The sequence below is a fragment of the Ischnura elegans genome, chromosome 10 (genome assembly GCF_921293095.1).
Source record: "Ischnura elegans chromosome 10, ioIscEleg1.1, whole genome shotgun sequence".
In the NCBI taxonomy this organism is placed as follows: Eukaryota; Metazoa; Arthropoda; class Insecta; order Odonata; family Coenagrionidae; genus Ischnura; species Ischnura elegans.
Genome location: NC_060255.1, coordinates 100575487 through 100588145, shown reverse-complemented (window position 1 = coordinate 100588145; position 12659 = coordinate 100575487). Strand labels below are relative to the sequence as shown.

Sequence of the window (12659 nt, the reverse complement as noted above, 5' to 3'; positions counted from 1 at the left end):
GATTGCAGTCTTCCAAGGGCAGAAGACAATGGAAAGCCAGAGCTCCTCTTGCAATTACAACCAGTGCTAAGCATCCCAAGTGCATGAAACATCCTCCGAAGCCAGGGCAATTACCAATGAGGACATTAAACAAAGAGGGAGCTCTCCTCACATTTATAGTTAGCTCCTCCTTCACAGGGATTTACACAAATGTCCACAGAGAGAGAAAGAAAGAAACATCTAAGCAGAGATTCAGAATACTAAGAGAAGCCATTCGCTCTTCAAAACTTCTTCCATTAATCCCTTCACCTAGGTGACATGAACACAAGCACAAACCGGCAAGACTACATCCGAGCGGCATGACGTTCTTCATCTCGCCACCGACGACCAACTTATAAGAGTAAACACAATGCGCTCCTCCACCACCAAAATGCCAACTCCAATCCACCACTACTGAATGGAAGGGCTGTCTTACCATACTCTTTCCGTGGTCGCCCATGGATTTGGTCGTTGGTGAAGGCCGTCCTCTTGCAAGTCTTAACTCCTCGCCATCGGCAAAGAAAGAGAAGCTCTCAGGCAAACCCCTGCTCTGCCCCCTCGCCAGGAGGTCACCACGCTGCACCATGATTGGTGTGAAACCAAGAGCGGGAGGGGGAAATGAGCCTTCCTCCCACACCTCTTCGTGGTACTCGTCCTGCCTAATTCTCCCGCCGTTTGTGTTACCGCCGCCACCCCTCTCGTACGCCATGTCGTCAAAGCCAAACACTTCCCTGATCTCTTTCCGATTTTGGGACGAAGGCCTCATTTCCCTGCTCTTGTCCCAGTGGGGGTGCAACCACTTCTCAGACTTCATCCCTGCATGAACTGTGTGGTAATGAGATGAGTCGCTCTTCACTTCTGTCGGAGTGGATGGAACGCGGAGGTACGGCCCTCGGTCGTGCTCCCACTCTCCACGCATCTCCTCCCTCACGTTCAGACTCGTTGGGAGGGATTGACCCGGAGCCAAGTTCGTCATGCTCTTCGCTTGCTTCAGCCTCGCAAAGAGCAGATGGCGGGGTTCGTCTCCGCTCATGTTCCTCGAGTGGGGATGCTGGTGAGGGTGGAGCTGCCCTCCGTGCACCGTCAGGCCTCGCAATTGGGGTGGCTGTTTGCCAGGCGAAGGTGGATCCATGGGTCCAGGCCCTAGGCTGATGGAGCGCTGGTAACGAGAGGCATTGTCGGCCAGGTGGAGCATCGACGATGACCGAGTCAGAGGGGTGGGGGAGGGAGGGCAGTTGGCCGACTTGGGGAGCTCTGGAAGCATTCGCCTCCGATGACCACCGGGCGATAGCGGTGGACCCCCTCGGCCAATGTGATCCAAGTCATTGAAACTGGCCCACCGCTGAAGGGCTGAGGGGTGAGAGTCCACCGAGAGGGAGTGCTTGGCCGGCAGATGCCTCGCGGGCACTGGGCTGGCGTACACTTGCTGTTGGGGAGAGCTGCTTGCTCCGAGGCTGTTGGCCCGGTGGAAATCCCCCAGGCTGTTGGTGCGAGGGAGGGAGTGCGACTGAGCGTGGGCGTGGTAATGGGGGTGCTTCATGGTGGGCGACGCAGCAGGGGGAACCGGAGACCTTGGAGGAACGGGCACCGAGAAAACTATCTCATCACCAGCATTGTCCCTCCAGTTTCCGTCTTCCACATAATCCCTGTGAGCATATCCTTCCAACGACACTTCATCCCCTGGATTCCAATGGCCAATAATTTTTGGGATCTGAGGTCCCAATTCCATATTCTTCGCCGATGCCACGTTGTACTCTTGAGGATGCGAAATTGGCCTTGTGAGGTGTTGCGCTTGTTGCTGCTGCTGGTGGACGGGAAAGTGTTGAGCATTTTGAGGAAGCATTACGTGAGTCCCGATTTCCTGGTGAGCAGGCTGATATGAGTGCCAGGAGGGGGGAGCCAGGAGAGCAGGTCGCAACGCCTGAGTTGTAGTTGGGGGATGAATGGTAATGGGGTGGGGAGGCTGCCGTGAGGAACCGGAAAATTTCAATAGCTTAAGCTCAACCAAGCTCGTACAACAAAATAAAATGCCCAGCCAGCAGTTAAGGTAAAATAATACCCTCGCCAATTTAGAAGCCAAAAATAAAACTGCATGTTCATTGAAGATTATACAGATGACAATGATAACCATGAACATATCTTGATGAAAAATGAAGGAACTGAACAAAAAATATGCAATCTGGAAAATTCTTTGGCTTGCATGAGCAGATTTGCACAAAACATTAAGTTAAAAACTGTTTTGTCAATCTTGAATTAAAATTAAAAATTTCGTTGATTGCTTCAATTCATTTTGATTCAATTTTGTTAGCCAATTAAAATTAATATATAGCATGCATAGGGTAAAAATAGGTGTAAAAATCAAGCAAAAATAATCAATCAAATAATGAAAAAGAACATGAGTAATAAACTTTTTGCATAACTCAAACCTCCAAAAGCATAAAATACGTACATGGAAAAATTAAGTTATCATAATTAAATGAGCATTCATCGCTAAAAACATGATAGGGTGCATTCCATTTATAACCATTATATTCTCTCGGCAATTTCCATGATCAATAATATTTGCTATAAATTAAAAGCAATGATTAAGAAACTTAAAAATATTACCAACATCATTGCCAATAACAAAAACTCACAAACAAATAATATTTTTAAAAATTACAAAACCAGAAAAAATCCTCCCTAAAAAGTAGATACTCTTCCATAAACGTACTGCCACTTCAAAATTGCTTAACCTAACAGTGTTTAATAGAACACAAAATACACCATCTTATTATCCTTATGAAATTTAATAAATATAAACAACGCATATATATGAACTAAAATTCTTAAATTATGCCTAAAAACTCTTTCACTAATGCCTAAAACCAGGCTAATATACAACTCATTTACAGTGCTAAAGCACAGTAGAAGTCCATCATGAGAAATGAGTACGGCATACGGAAAGGATAATGCCGAAATGATTGATATTATGCAATGTTTGGGGCATTATGAAAAGGTTTTCAGTTTCTCCATTTGCACACCACTCAAGTGCATACCTTTGCCCTATCACTGAAATGATTCATTTTTCCATGAACACCTTTCAGCCAGCATCTTCAGCAAACAAAAGGTATCTGAGGCTTCCTCAGGTAAACAAATTTCATCACAGAAAGCAATTAAAATGATCACCAAGAAAAAATTGAAACCTGATTACTTTCTCCAAAAATCGAAGTAAACACCCTAAACTGCAGAGTATGCAATGTTTCCAAAAAAAGCAACAATTTCATGAGTGAAATACAATACCTAACAGGGAATACCTGTTAGAAATACCATTTTTTTATTCCTCTGAAAAGAAACATTCACATGAAATTCGCTAAAACAAACCCCTGAACAATTAGTCCTGTTAAGTTAGTGATAACGTTAGTCAACCCATGCCCTGTATTATCTATGCCCATAAGTGTATGATGAATAAAACTGTAGCTCTGTGGCTCCCATGTACCTGTGAGAGGAATGTCAGTCAGACGTATGATATGTGAGGCTGAATTTTCTAGCCACCAGTAGCAGGTTCATGAAGCTTTTAAGACACAAAATTGGAGAAATTTCCCTGTCAGGACATTGAAAGTTCAAAAGGTAATATCCATTCAAAAGTTGAGTATCCGTCAAAAAGTTGAGAATTGCCAGAATAGTTCTGTCTTGTTCACAAAATTTTGGGGCTTGTCCTCGAAGTTGGTCTTAACTAGAGATGGGTCGAATAGCAGATTTCTCGAATTCGAATATCGAATTCGAATATTAAATCATTGCTCGAATATTCGAATACCTCGAATTTCGAATACCTCGAATACTAAATGATGAATGCTGGTATGTTTGACTAGGTTGCCTATGCAGCAGGCAACACAAGATTTTGGGGAGTAATTTTGATTTCCTTTAAATGATTCGAACAGGAATTTAGCTGATTAATGAATATTTTAATTTTATGGAAACAATTGGGGATATAATTAATTCAACTAACATCGCTTTACCCCCACTCCTGCTGCCAAGTGCTAGCTGACAATCTGAGGCATTTTGCAAAATACAAGCTCTTTTCCACCGGATTTTCTTCAATTATTTTCAGTCCATCTTTGGGAGTTCTCACGAGATAAGAAGATGAATTGGAATTGCTATCAGGGAGAAACCAAATATCCTGAGAAAATATCCCTTCGTCTGGGACTGTAACAATAAAGATTTATAGAACCACTCATAAATTGTAACTTGATATATGTTTTCCGAAAAAAATACCGCATCAACTTCCGAGAAGCTCTGCTGCTCATATCGAGTTTCGCCAGAATGCTAAGTCTCTGTCATATTTTGACATTTATTTCTTTGCGTAAAATGCTTAAATAAACTCAGAAATACGTCGTGTTTGGTCTTATTCTTTTTGAAATTACGCGCACAGTACTAATATTTCAATTCAATAAAGGTGTAACATCAATTGACGAAAGTCATTCTTAGACACCTTTTGTGCTAATAGATGACTCATGCAGCGGTTGACCTCCACAGAAATGGGGAACTTCGAAGCTGGTAGGAAAAAAAGGTCAGTGGGGGAGAAAAGGGAGGGCCCGAAACACGTTTCTATTGTTCTCGTGTAACTTGGTATTTTTTCGAAGCTAAGGCTTCGTAATATGATCCCTGCGCGAGCTGTGACCTTTTTTTTATTTCGAAGAAGAGGAAAGCCTCAGAGGGGGGGCTAGTGCTGAATGGAGAGGGATACCGGATCTTGGGAAATGCGCTAATGTAAGTATCCCACGGTACTCACACAGCTGTTGACCTCCAGAAATGGGGAACTTCGAAGCAGGTAGCCAGAAAAAGGTCAGTGGGTGAGAAAAGGGGGGAGGGCGTGAAACACGTTTTTATTGTTCTCGTAACTCGATATTTATTTCGAAGCAGGGGTCTTCGTAATGCGATCCCTGCGCGAGCTGGGACCTTGTGTTTGATTTCGGAGAAGAGGAAAGCGTCAGAGTGGGTGAGGCAAGTGCTGAATGGAGGGGGATAGCGGATCGTGGGAAATGCCCTAAGGTTGCTATCCCACGGCACTGAAGTTCTCCTGGTGGGGGGAATCGGGGATTTTCGGATTTTTTCACCCGACCATTTTCGGTTCCCCTCGTCGAACTCTTTTCACCGCTAAAATCCACGAATTTGATGTAATTCGTCAACTTGCGTAAAACGGCGCAGCGAGCACTGAACGACTATAGTTCTCTATATTTTTCCGAGTCATCTACCAACGACGTGCGTGCGACAGTGCATGACGCGAAATTCAAAGTATTCGAGGTATTCGAGGCGGTACTTTTCGCATAACTATTCGAAACCTCGAATATCGAATACTTTCTAATATTCGAGGTATTCGAGTATTCGCGGATACTATTCGCACATCTCTAGTCTTAACCATTCTTACCTACAACTCATTTCAACCTTCATTCTTTACTCACAATAATCGCTCAAAGCTTCTGCATTAAAGCATATCTAACAGATCACCAAAAGTATGTGACAAACTCAAATCAAACTAAGAATGGTTAAGACCAACTTCGAGGACAAGCCCCAAAATTTTGTGAACAAGACAGAACTATTCTGGCAATTCTCAACTTTTTGACGGATACTCAACTTTTGAATGGATATTACCTTTTGAACTTTCAATGTCCTGACAGGGAAATTTCTCCAATTTTGTGTCTTAAAAGCTTCATGAACCTGCTACTGGTGGCTAGAAAATTCAGCCTCACATATCATACGTCTGACTGACATTCCTCTCACAGGTACATGGGAGCCACAGAGCTACAGTTTTATTCATCATACACTTATGGGCATAGATAATACAGGGCATGGGTTGACTAACGTTATCACTAACTTAACAGGACTAATTGTTCAGGGGTTTGTTTTAGCGAATTTCATGTGAATGTTTCTTTTCAGAGGAATAAAAAAATGGTATTTCTAACAGAATTTTTTTATTGAATACTTTGCAGTTGAACTAGATTTTTTAATGTCATAATATTGCTTAAGTATAAATCTAAAAATGCATTCCAATTTTGCAATTCCAATGACGAACTCGATTTTTTAATGTCACAATATTGCTTCAGTATAAATCTAAAAATGTATTCCAATTTTGATAGAAAAACCATGTGCCGCATCACTCATAGTCCACATACAGTAAACTCTCGATTATACGAAGCAGGATTTTACGAGGTTTTCGATTATACGAAGTGAAATTGCGGTCCCGGTGAAAAGCCTATGCTAAATACATGGCGCTATTCGATTATACGAAATGTTTTGAAATTACAAACCTCGGCTCGGTCCCCAGGAGCAAATGGCATTCGTTTATACGAACTACGGCGAAATATTTGTCAACAAAACTAGTTACGCCGGCGTAAGTAGCTAAAAAAATCAGCACTTCCGACTGTGGTCCATCAAAAGTGTGAAATTGTAAATGGTAATGCAATTTTGGAGAGAAAGGGTTTACCTAAAACCTCACGGAGGGAATTTAAGGGAAGTAGGAGTTCAGTAAAAATATCACGACTGAAATAATGCCCCTATTTACGTGCCTATTTGTAAACATTGCATCGACAATACTTCGTAGTTTAACATGTCAGGAAGGTCGCGTGGGGTATTTCGTACACTCCACTTAACCCTTTGCACTGCTGTGAATGTACCCGATACGTTCACAAGGCAGACTGCTGTGAACGTACTTCGAAGACTACTTGACTACTTTTCGGCTAAGCACTTCGAAGGATCCCTATTCAGGGGCCCTTTCCTCGACAAGCTCACCCTCGCTGGCCCCTCTCCTCAACACTCCAAGCGGGGGGCCTCCCTCCCCAAAAGTGACGGCTCTGACTGCATTTTGAAAATCTATCAATCAATGCCATCATCAAAAACTGATTGTTTGAATCGCACTCCTGCCAATCAGGCAATCAAGTACATCTCTGAACCGTGTTTCTGCGATGAGAAATAACGATTTTGTTAACTTTGCTAAAATGGCCAAGTTAATAAAATTGTTATTTTTCATCGCAGAAGCACGGTTCAAAGACGTACTTGATTTCCTCCACTACAATTGCAAATTGCTGGAAATTGGCCGGATTCCCTTTGATATCGCATCATGAGGATGTTCTCGAGGTTGGTAATTGATACAACTAGCCTACTAGAAATTCTACTGCTACAATATCACGACTATGGTTGATTCGTAACGTTATACCTTCAGGAAGCTGCAGCAGATGAAATAGTGGAGGAGATTAGAGGCTTTATTAAAAGATGATTTTGAAAAACACTTGGAAAAAGCAGGAGCACAGCGCGCAACATCAAACAATATTATTGCCCTAGACGATGATCTCCAGGCTAGCGACAATGCGACGCCGGTACCTACGTCGGATGAAGCAGCGTCCGGGACTAGTCATAATAGCAGTGACGACGAAGATGAAAGTGAGGAAGTAATTTCACCTAATAAAAAAGAAGTATACGCTGCCCTCCAAACATTAAGATATTTTGATCTGGCGAACGATTCAGATCCCCAATTTAATTCCCATTTATGCAAGTGAGAAACCATAGTGGAAGCAGCGATGGAAAAGGGCAAAAAGCAAAAAATAACAGATTTTTTTGGGTAATATCTTTTCGTGTATATATTAGCCTTCCTGAATAAACCACATACATATCTTAAGTAATGGGCTCTATTTACCACTGACTTATTTTCTGGCTACTCGTAATGAAGACTCACGTCTAACTCTAACCATGAACTTTCTTCTCGCGCATCTCCCCGTTCTCCCATGCCGAGAGATCTTTCTTTCCAAAATCTTTGTTTACTCCCTCCTGCCGCCTTTGGCTGATCTTGCTGACACCCACCTTGCGCATCCCAAGCCCCTCCTTCCCCAGCATTTCCCATTCACTCCCTCCCTAAGGTGACGGAGCTTTAGTGCGTCGTAAAAAAATACGGCCCCCAAACGTAGACTGAGGCAGAGCTGAAGGCCCTTTCCCCACCCTTCTTTCTCCTTCCCCCTTCACCACTCGTTATGCTGACCACACTTCTTTCCTCAGGCAATCCCCATCCCACTCTTATTCACCCCACCCACTGGGAATATTCTCAGACTGTGGAGAAAGGCATGGTTCATCTTTACCGGCAACTATGGTAAGTTTTTAACTGGAGAGAGGCTGAAGAATTAGCTTCCACTATCGGGGAAACGGTGCCGTGCTTATAATTGTCTCTCTTCTTCTCGGCTGACTTTTCAATTGAAATTATTTTCTTTGCTCTTTCCACACTATATTTAGTTACGATTATGGCGTGCCTATTTTTTAGTGCTAAAACTAAGAAAAATCTTTTCTCTATGTCAATGATCCTTTGCATAACTTTCAATACGGCAGAGAAAGGAACACGAAAACTAAATGAGGTGAAGTTACAGGTTTTTACGTGTCATTTTTGGGAATTCACGCAAGTGAACCAATACTTCACACACGTTGAGAAATGATGAACCGTCTCTTGTAGGAAAACAATCAATGTGGATAATAATGTTTCTCTCTTTATTTCTCCGATAATGGAAGATATTTCTCCTGTCATTTTCCGGTTGGAACCTTGCTCCTGTCGGCATAAAAGAAGAGAGACATACTAGATGAACATAGCATCTCACACCCGGTATGAAGAATATGGTCCTGATGAAGAATAAAGTCTTTCATAGCAACGTCTGCAAAGATGATGGAGCACAGTAGCCGGACAGATAACTCAAACAGAATTTACTTCAAATATTCACCAGAAGATAATCATATCCTATGTATTATATGATTGTAACGGAATCTCAATGAAAATAACTAATTGAAAAGATAGCACATTCAGCTGAAAATATGGAGTAACTCGAAATATTAACTTACGAAGGTTATTTTGGAAACGGGTTAAGGCCCTCGTTTTCCTTTTTTTTCTCGTCACTGGGCGATAGAGGGCGACATAAATGTTGGTTAGGCCCTTAGAGTATGGTTAGGCCGGCTGGAGCTAAAATTCCGCGGCTGTTGGTAACAAATATCTATCTTACGCATACTTAATAGTTGCTTTTCGCTCCAAACCACAAATTTATAACATTAAATTCTCATAATAAACTTTGCAATCCATTATTTCATGACGTTTTCTAAACTGGTCAGGAATTTCTTAAGCGATCGTTGATATTGAAGTATGTACAAGAAATGGGGAATTTATGGTGGTATAATTATTTAACGATCTTAAATATATATATCGATAACAAAAAGCCTTTTCTAAGAATTCTACCGTGAACATCCACCGAAAACATTTAAATAAGGCCACTAAAGACAAAAAAGGGTGGAAGAAACAAAAGCTAACATTTTTTCGTGACTTATGAAAAAGGTTTGAAATAACGAAACTCGATTTTACGAAGTGCCAATTTTCCGGTCCCACTGACTTCGTATAATCGAGAGTTTACTGTAGTTGTACAATAGCAAATTTTTTACAGAATGAACATCGTTTTGTTTCAAGGGGAGTAATTATGCCGACTTAGTTTGGGGGTACAGCATCACAAATATTCTACAGGCTTGGAAAAGTCCACACCTCCTCAGCAAAGATAAGTATACTCAAGCAAAGAAAAGAGCATACACTCAAAAACTTATTTTAGCTTCATTTTTGATGGTCCATTATGACTTATTAGAACTTATCAACAAGGTTAAGTGGATGGGAGATTATTGCATGTTGTAGGTTTTCTTTAACCCACTTTGCATTCCAACCTTGTAACATGAATTATTTCCTAAAATTACAACGCGTAACGTTCCTTCAAGGACCATACCATTGTGGTGAGGAGGGGCATACAATTCAGCCAGATACTTCATAACTGCTGCATGTTCTCCCCCTTACTGAACTCAAAACTAGACACTTTTCCTGTTAGACTCGCTCCTAAGACCTTCCACAGTGAGCATGGAAATATTCATTCCTTTATTTCAGCTCTTACTTGGCCTCTTTGATTTCATGGAATTCTGACGAATCTTATCAAGGGCAGCTACCAAGAGTGCCCTCTGACTAGGAAAATGTTCAAGGATAATCCCGTAATTCCCTGTCAAATGCCTGTTGTTCACCCTGTAATTACCAAATCCCCTTTCATCGGAGGCAATGAAATAAAAGCTTCCATCAACTAAATGATTCTCATGGATAACTATATGTGAAAATTATTATTTACTTGAGAATAAGTATATATTAATTGCGTTCCATGCAAATTTGCATTTCAAGTATTAACTGCATGATGTGCATTTTTTTGGCAGATTCCTCAGTCTTTCCTGCATTTGCGACTTCTTGAAATGAATAGATTATTATCATTAATATATAATGGAGCCAAGAAATAAAGCAGGACAACTTGGACCATTGATAAGGGGTGCATATGTACTCCCACACTATGAAAGCTCAGTCTTTTTGGTGGCCCATTATAACTTTGTTAAGTGATGTTCTACAGCAATATAAATAATCATAAGAAACAATTTATTGACTTTTGGACACTTAAGCTCACAAAATAATGCTATTTGAAATTCATCTTTGATGTTTTCCTGAGAAAAGCTTGAAGTTTGCCCACTATCAGCATCACTCTAATGATATATCTCATAGTGAAAGTTTCTTAAAAATATGTACTGTATGATACAATAAACATCACAATCTGACATCAAAATAAAAGACTTCATGGTTTACTTAAGATTAACACCAAAATGCTCAAACGAACATGGCTTCCAGAAATTGATAACTACTTGTTTCACTTAATCCTGCCTTAGCGTATGCCTCCATTATAGCTAAATTTAAGATTTCCACAATGGTTTCAAATTTTTAAATCAATAAAAATTAAAAGAAGAACTATCACTTATACTGTACAAAAACGGTCAAATGATATGAGCTAGGATTTAAAAAATGTGACATTAACACTAGGATATTGAAATAAATTCTCTTCAGAGTCCCAAATGTTTGTTGTAAAGGCTCCAAGTACATTCAGAAACATCACTATGTTAGATTCCTCAAATAATACGACCAAGGGGAATTATCATATCTTGTATGGATTTCCAGGGACATGAGAAAAGCAAAAAAGACATGAGAAAATATTGCATCTGTAATAACTACTGCTGCATCAGTAAGAGTAAAATGGAAACTTCTTGAATGGATTAGAAATGAGGAAAATACACCTATACCTGCATGACATGAGCAAGGCTTAATGCCATGCTCGGATAGTAAAAGTGACAACATATACGTAAAATATAAATTGTTTCCATGGATATGCTTCCTCTTCAGAGATATCATACCTAATGCCACTGCCAAATCCACCATGGCATTAGATGTTGTATTTCTCAAGGGGATCATATATATGGAATCCAAGTACGTATAGTCACTCACTCATGCCGGCTCACAGCGGAAGTGATAGCACATTAAAGATTTTGTTAAAAATTGATAATAGCCTTGCAATAAGTGAAGTTGGCTCATTAATTACAATATATTCCTTCTTCATTATGGAGATATTAGATGAATATAAACCTTATTAATACCAAGCTGAAATAATTTGCAACTACGGATGAGTTGGTTCTAAGACTTTACTGGTTCTCCATACCAGCCCGATTCTTACCCGTCGCTTCCCGGTTTTTTTATTTAATTTTTGCCAACTTCCGCCTGCACATTGAAATCATGCTTAAATTAAATAACCACGAATAACATAGGTACCTTTTCCTTCATGATGAAGTATTTTATTCCACTAGAATGCAAGAGCGTACCCAGGATCAAAACTAAAGGGGGGAGGGGGAAGGAGCAAGCCATGGTCGTTCAAGCTGTAACATTTTACATTCTGGCATGGAAAAGGCGAATGAAACCAACATTTTAAGACAATTATAACAGCACTTTATTAGTTTTTAAAATTATTTGTTTAAAAAACGTTTTAGTTACATGTCTTAAACTAATATTAAAGAAAAATTGTAGAAAACTTTCGATTCAATGCGGTCTGATTTTCCTTAAAGACTTAAGCAATTTTTGCTTCTGGGGGGGGGGGGGGCAGCTGTCCCCTCCTGCCCTTCGCTGGGTATGCCCTTGCTAGTATGTATGAACAATTGCAGCATGGATATCATTAAAGCAGACAATTCCTGAAAGAGGTGCAGTCTTGGATTTGACTTTTTCACCCTGAGCCATCAGAGGAAAGATTTCTACCTGTTACCAGTTTAAAAACGATAAACAGCTAAATTATCGAAATTAAATTCTCCAAGATAATTACGCAGCTTCTAACCTAAATGTACGCAGGAGTGTGCACTAACTCAACCGTGGTTACATAAAAATTACATTGCGATTGATTTATATGCAAAATTCCCATGAAGATTTATATTATTCCAGATAAAACATAATTCTTTAATCATTTAACACACCAGTTGTTGGCCGTATTGCAATATGTGGCAGTTAATGCCACCAGCAGTTAGAACTCACCATTGGCTGTTATGGAATACAGCTTTATTTCAGCAATATAATTATATCTCATAATTTAAATTAAAGGATATATTTTAATGATTTAAAAAGTATATAAATTATGAGTCTCTCAGAAATGCACAGCAAAAAATGCCAGTATAGCCATGTCATCTGGTGACATAGCTGTTTTGCAACATCATAATTTAAAATATTGAGAAATTTTCTTCTCTGTATGAAGAGAAGAAGAGAA

General features: G+C 40.2%; 1 protein-coding gene across 9 annotated transcripts in view; it reads right to left on the bottom strand.

The window, feature by feature from the left end:
• The window catches only part of LOC124166595 (serine/threonine-protein kinase WNK1), a 124729-nt gene that overhangs the window by 27027 nt on the left and 85043 nt on the right, over window positions 1-12659 (bottom strand). For 7 of the 9 annotated variants that reach the window (XM_046544178.1, XM_046544182.1, XM_046544183.1 and 4 more), the window contains one exon: window positions 455-1981. The exons of the other annotated variants lie outside the window; for them this stretch is intronic. In XM_046544178.1, coding sequence (XP_046400134.1) covers window positions 455-1981 — 1527 coding nt within the window. The remainder of the gene's footprint in view (window positions 1-454; window positions 1982-12659) is intronic. 9 annotated transcript variants of the gene reach the window in all.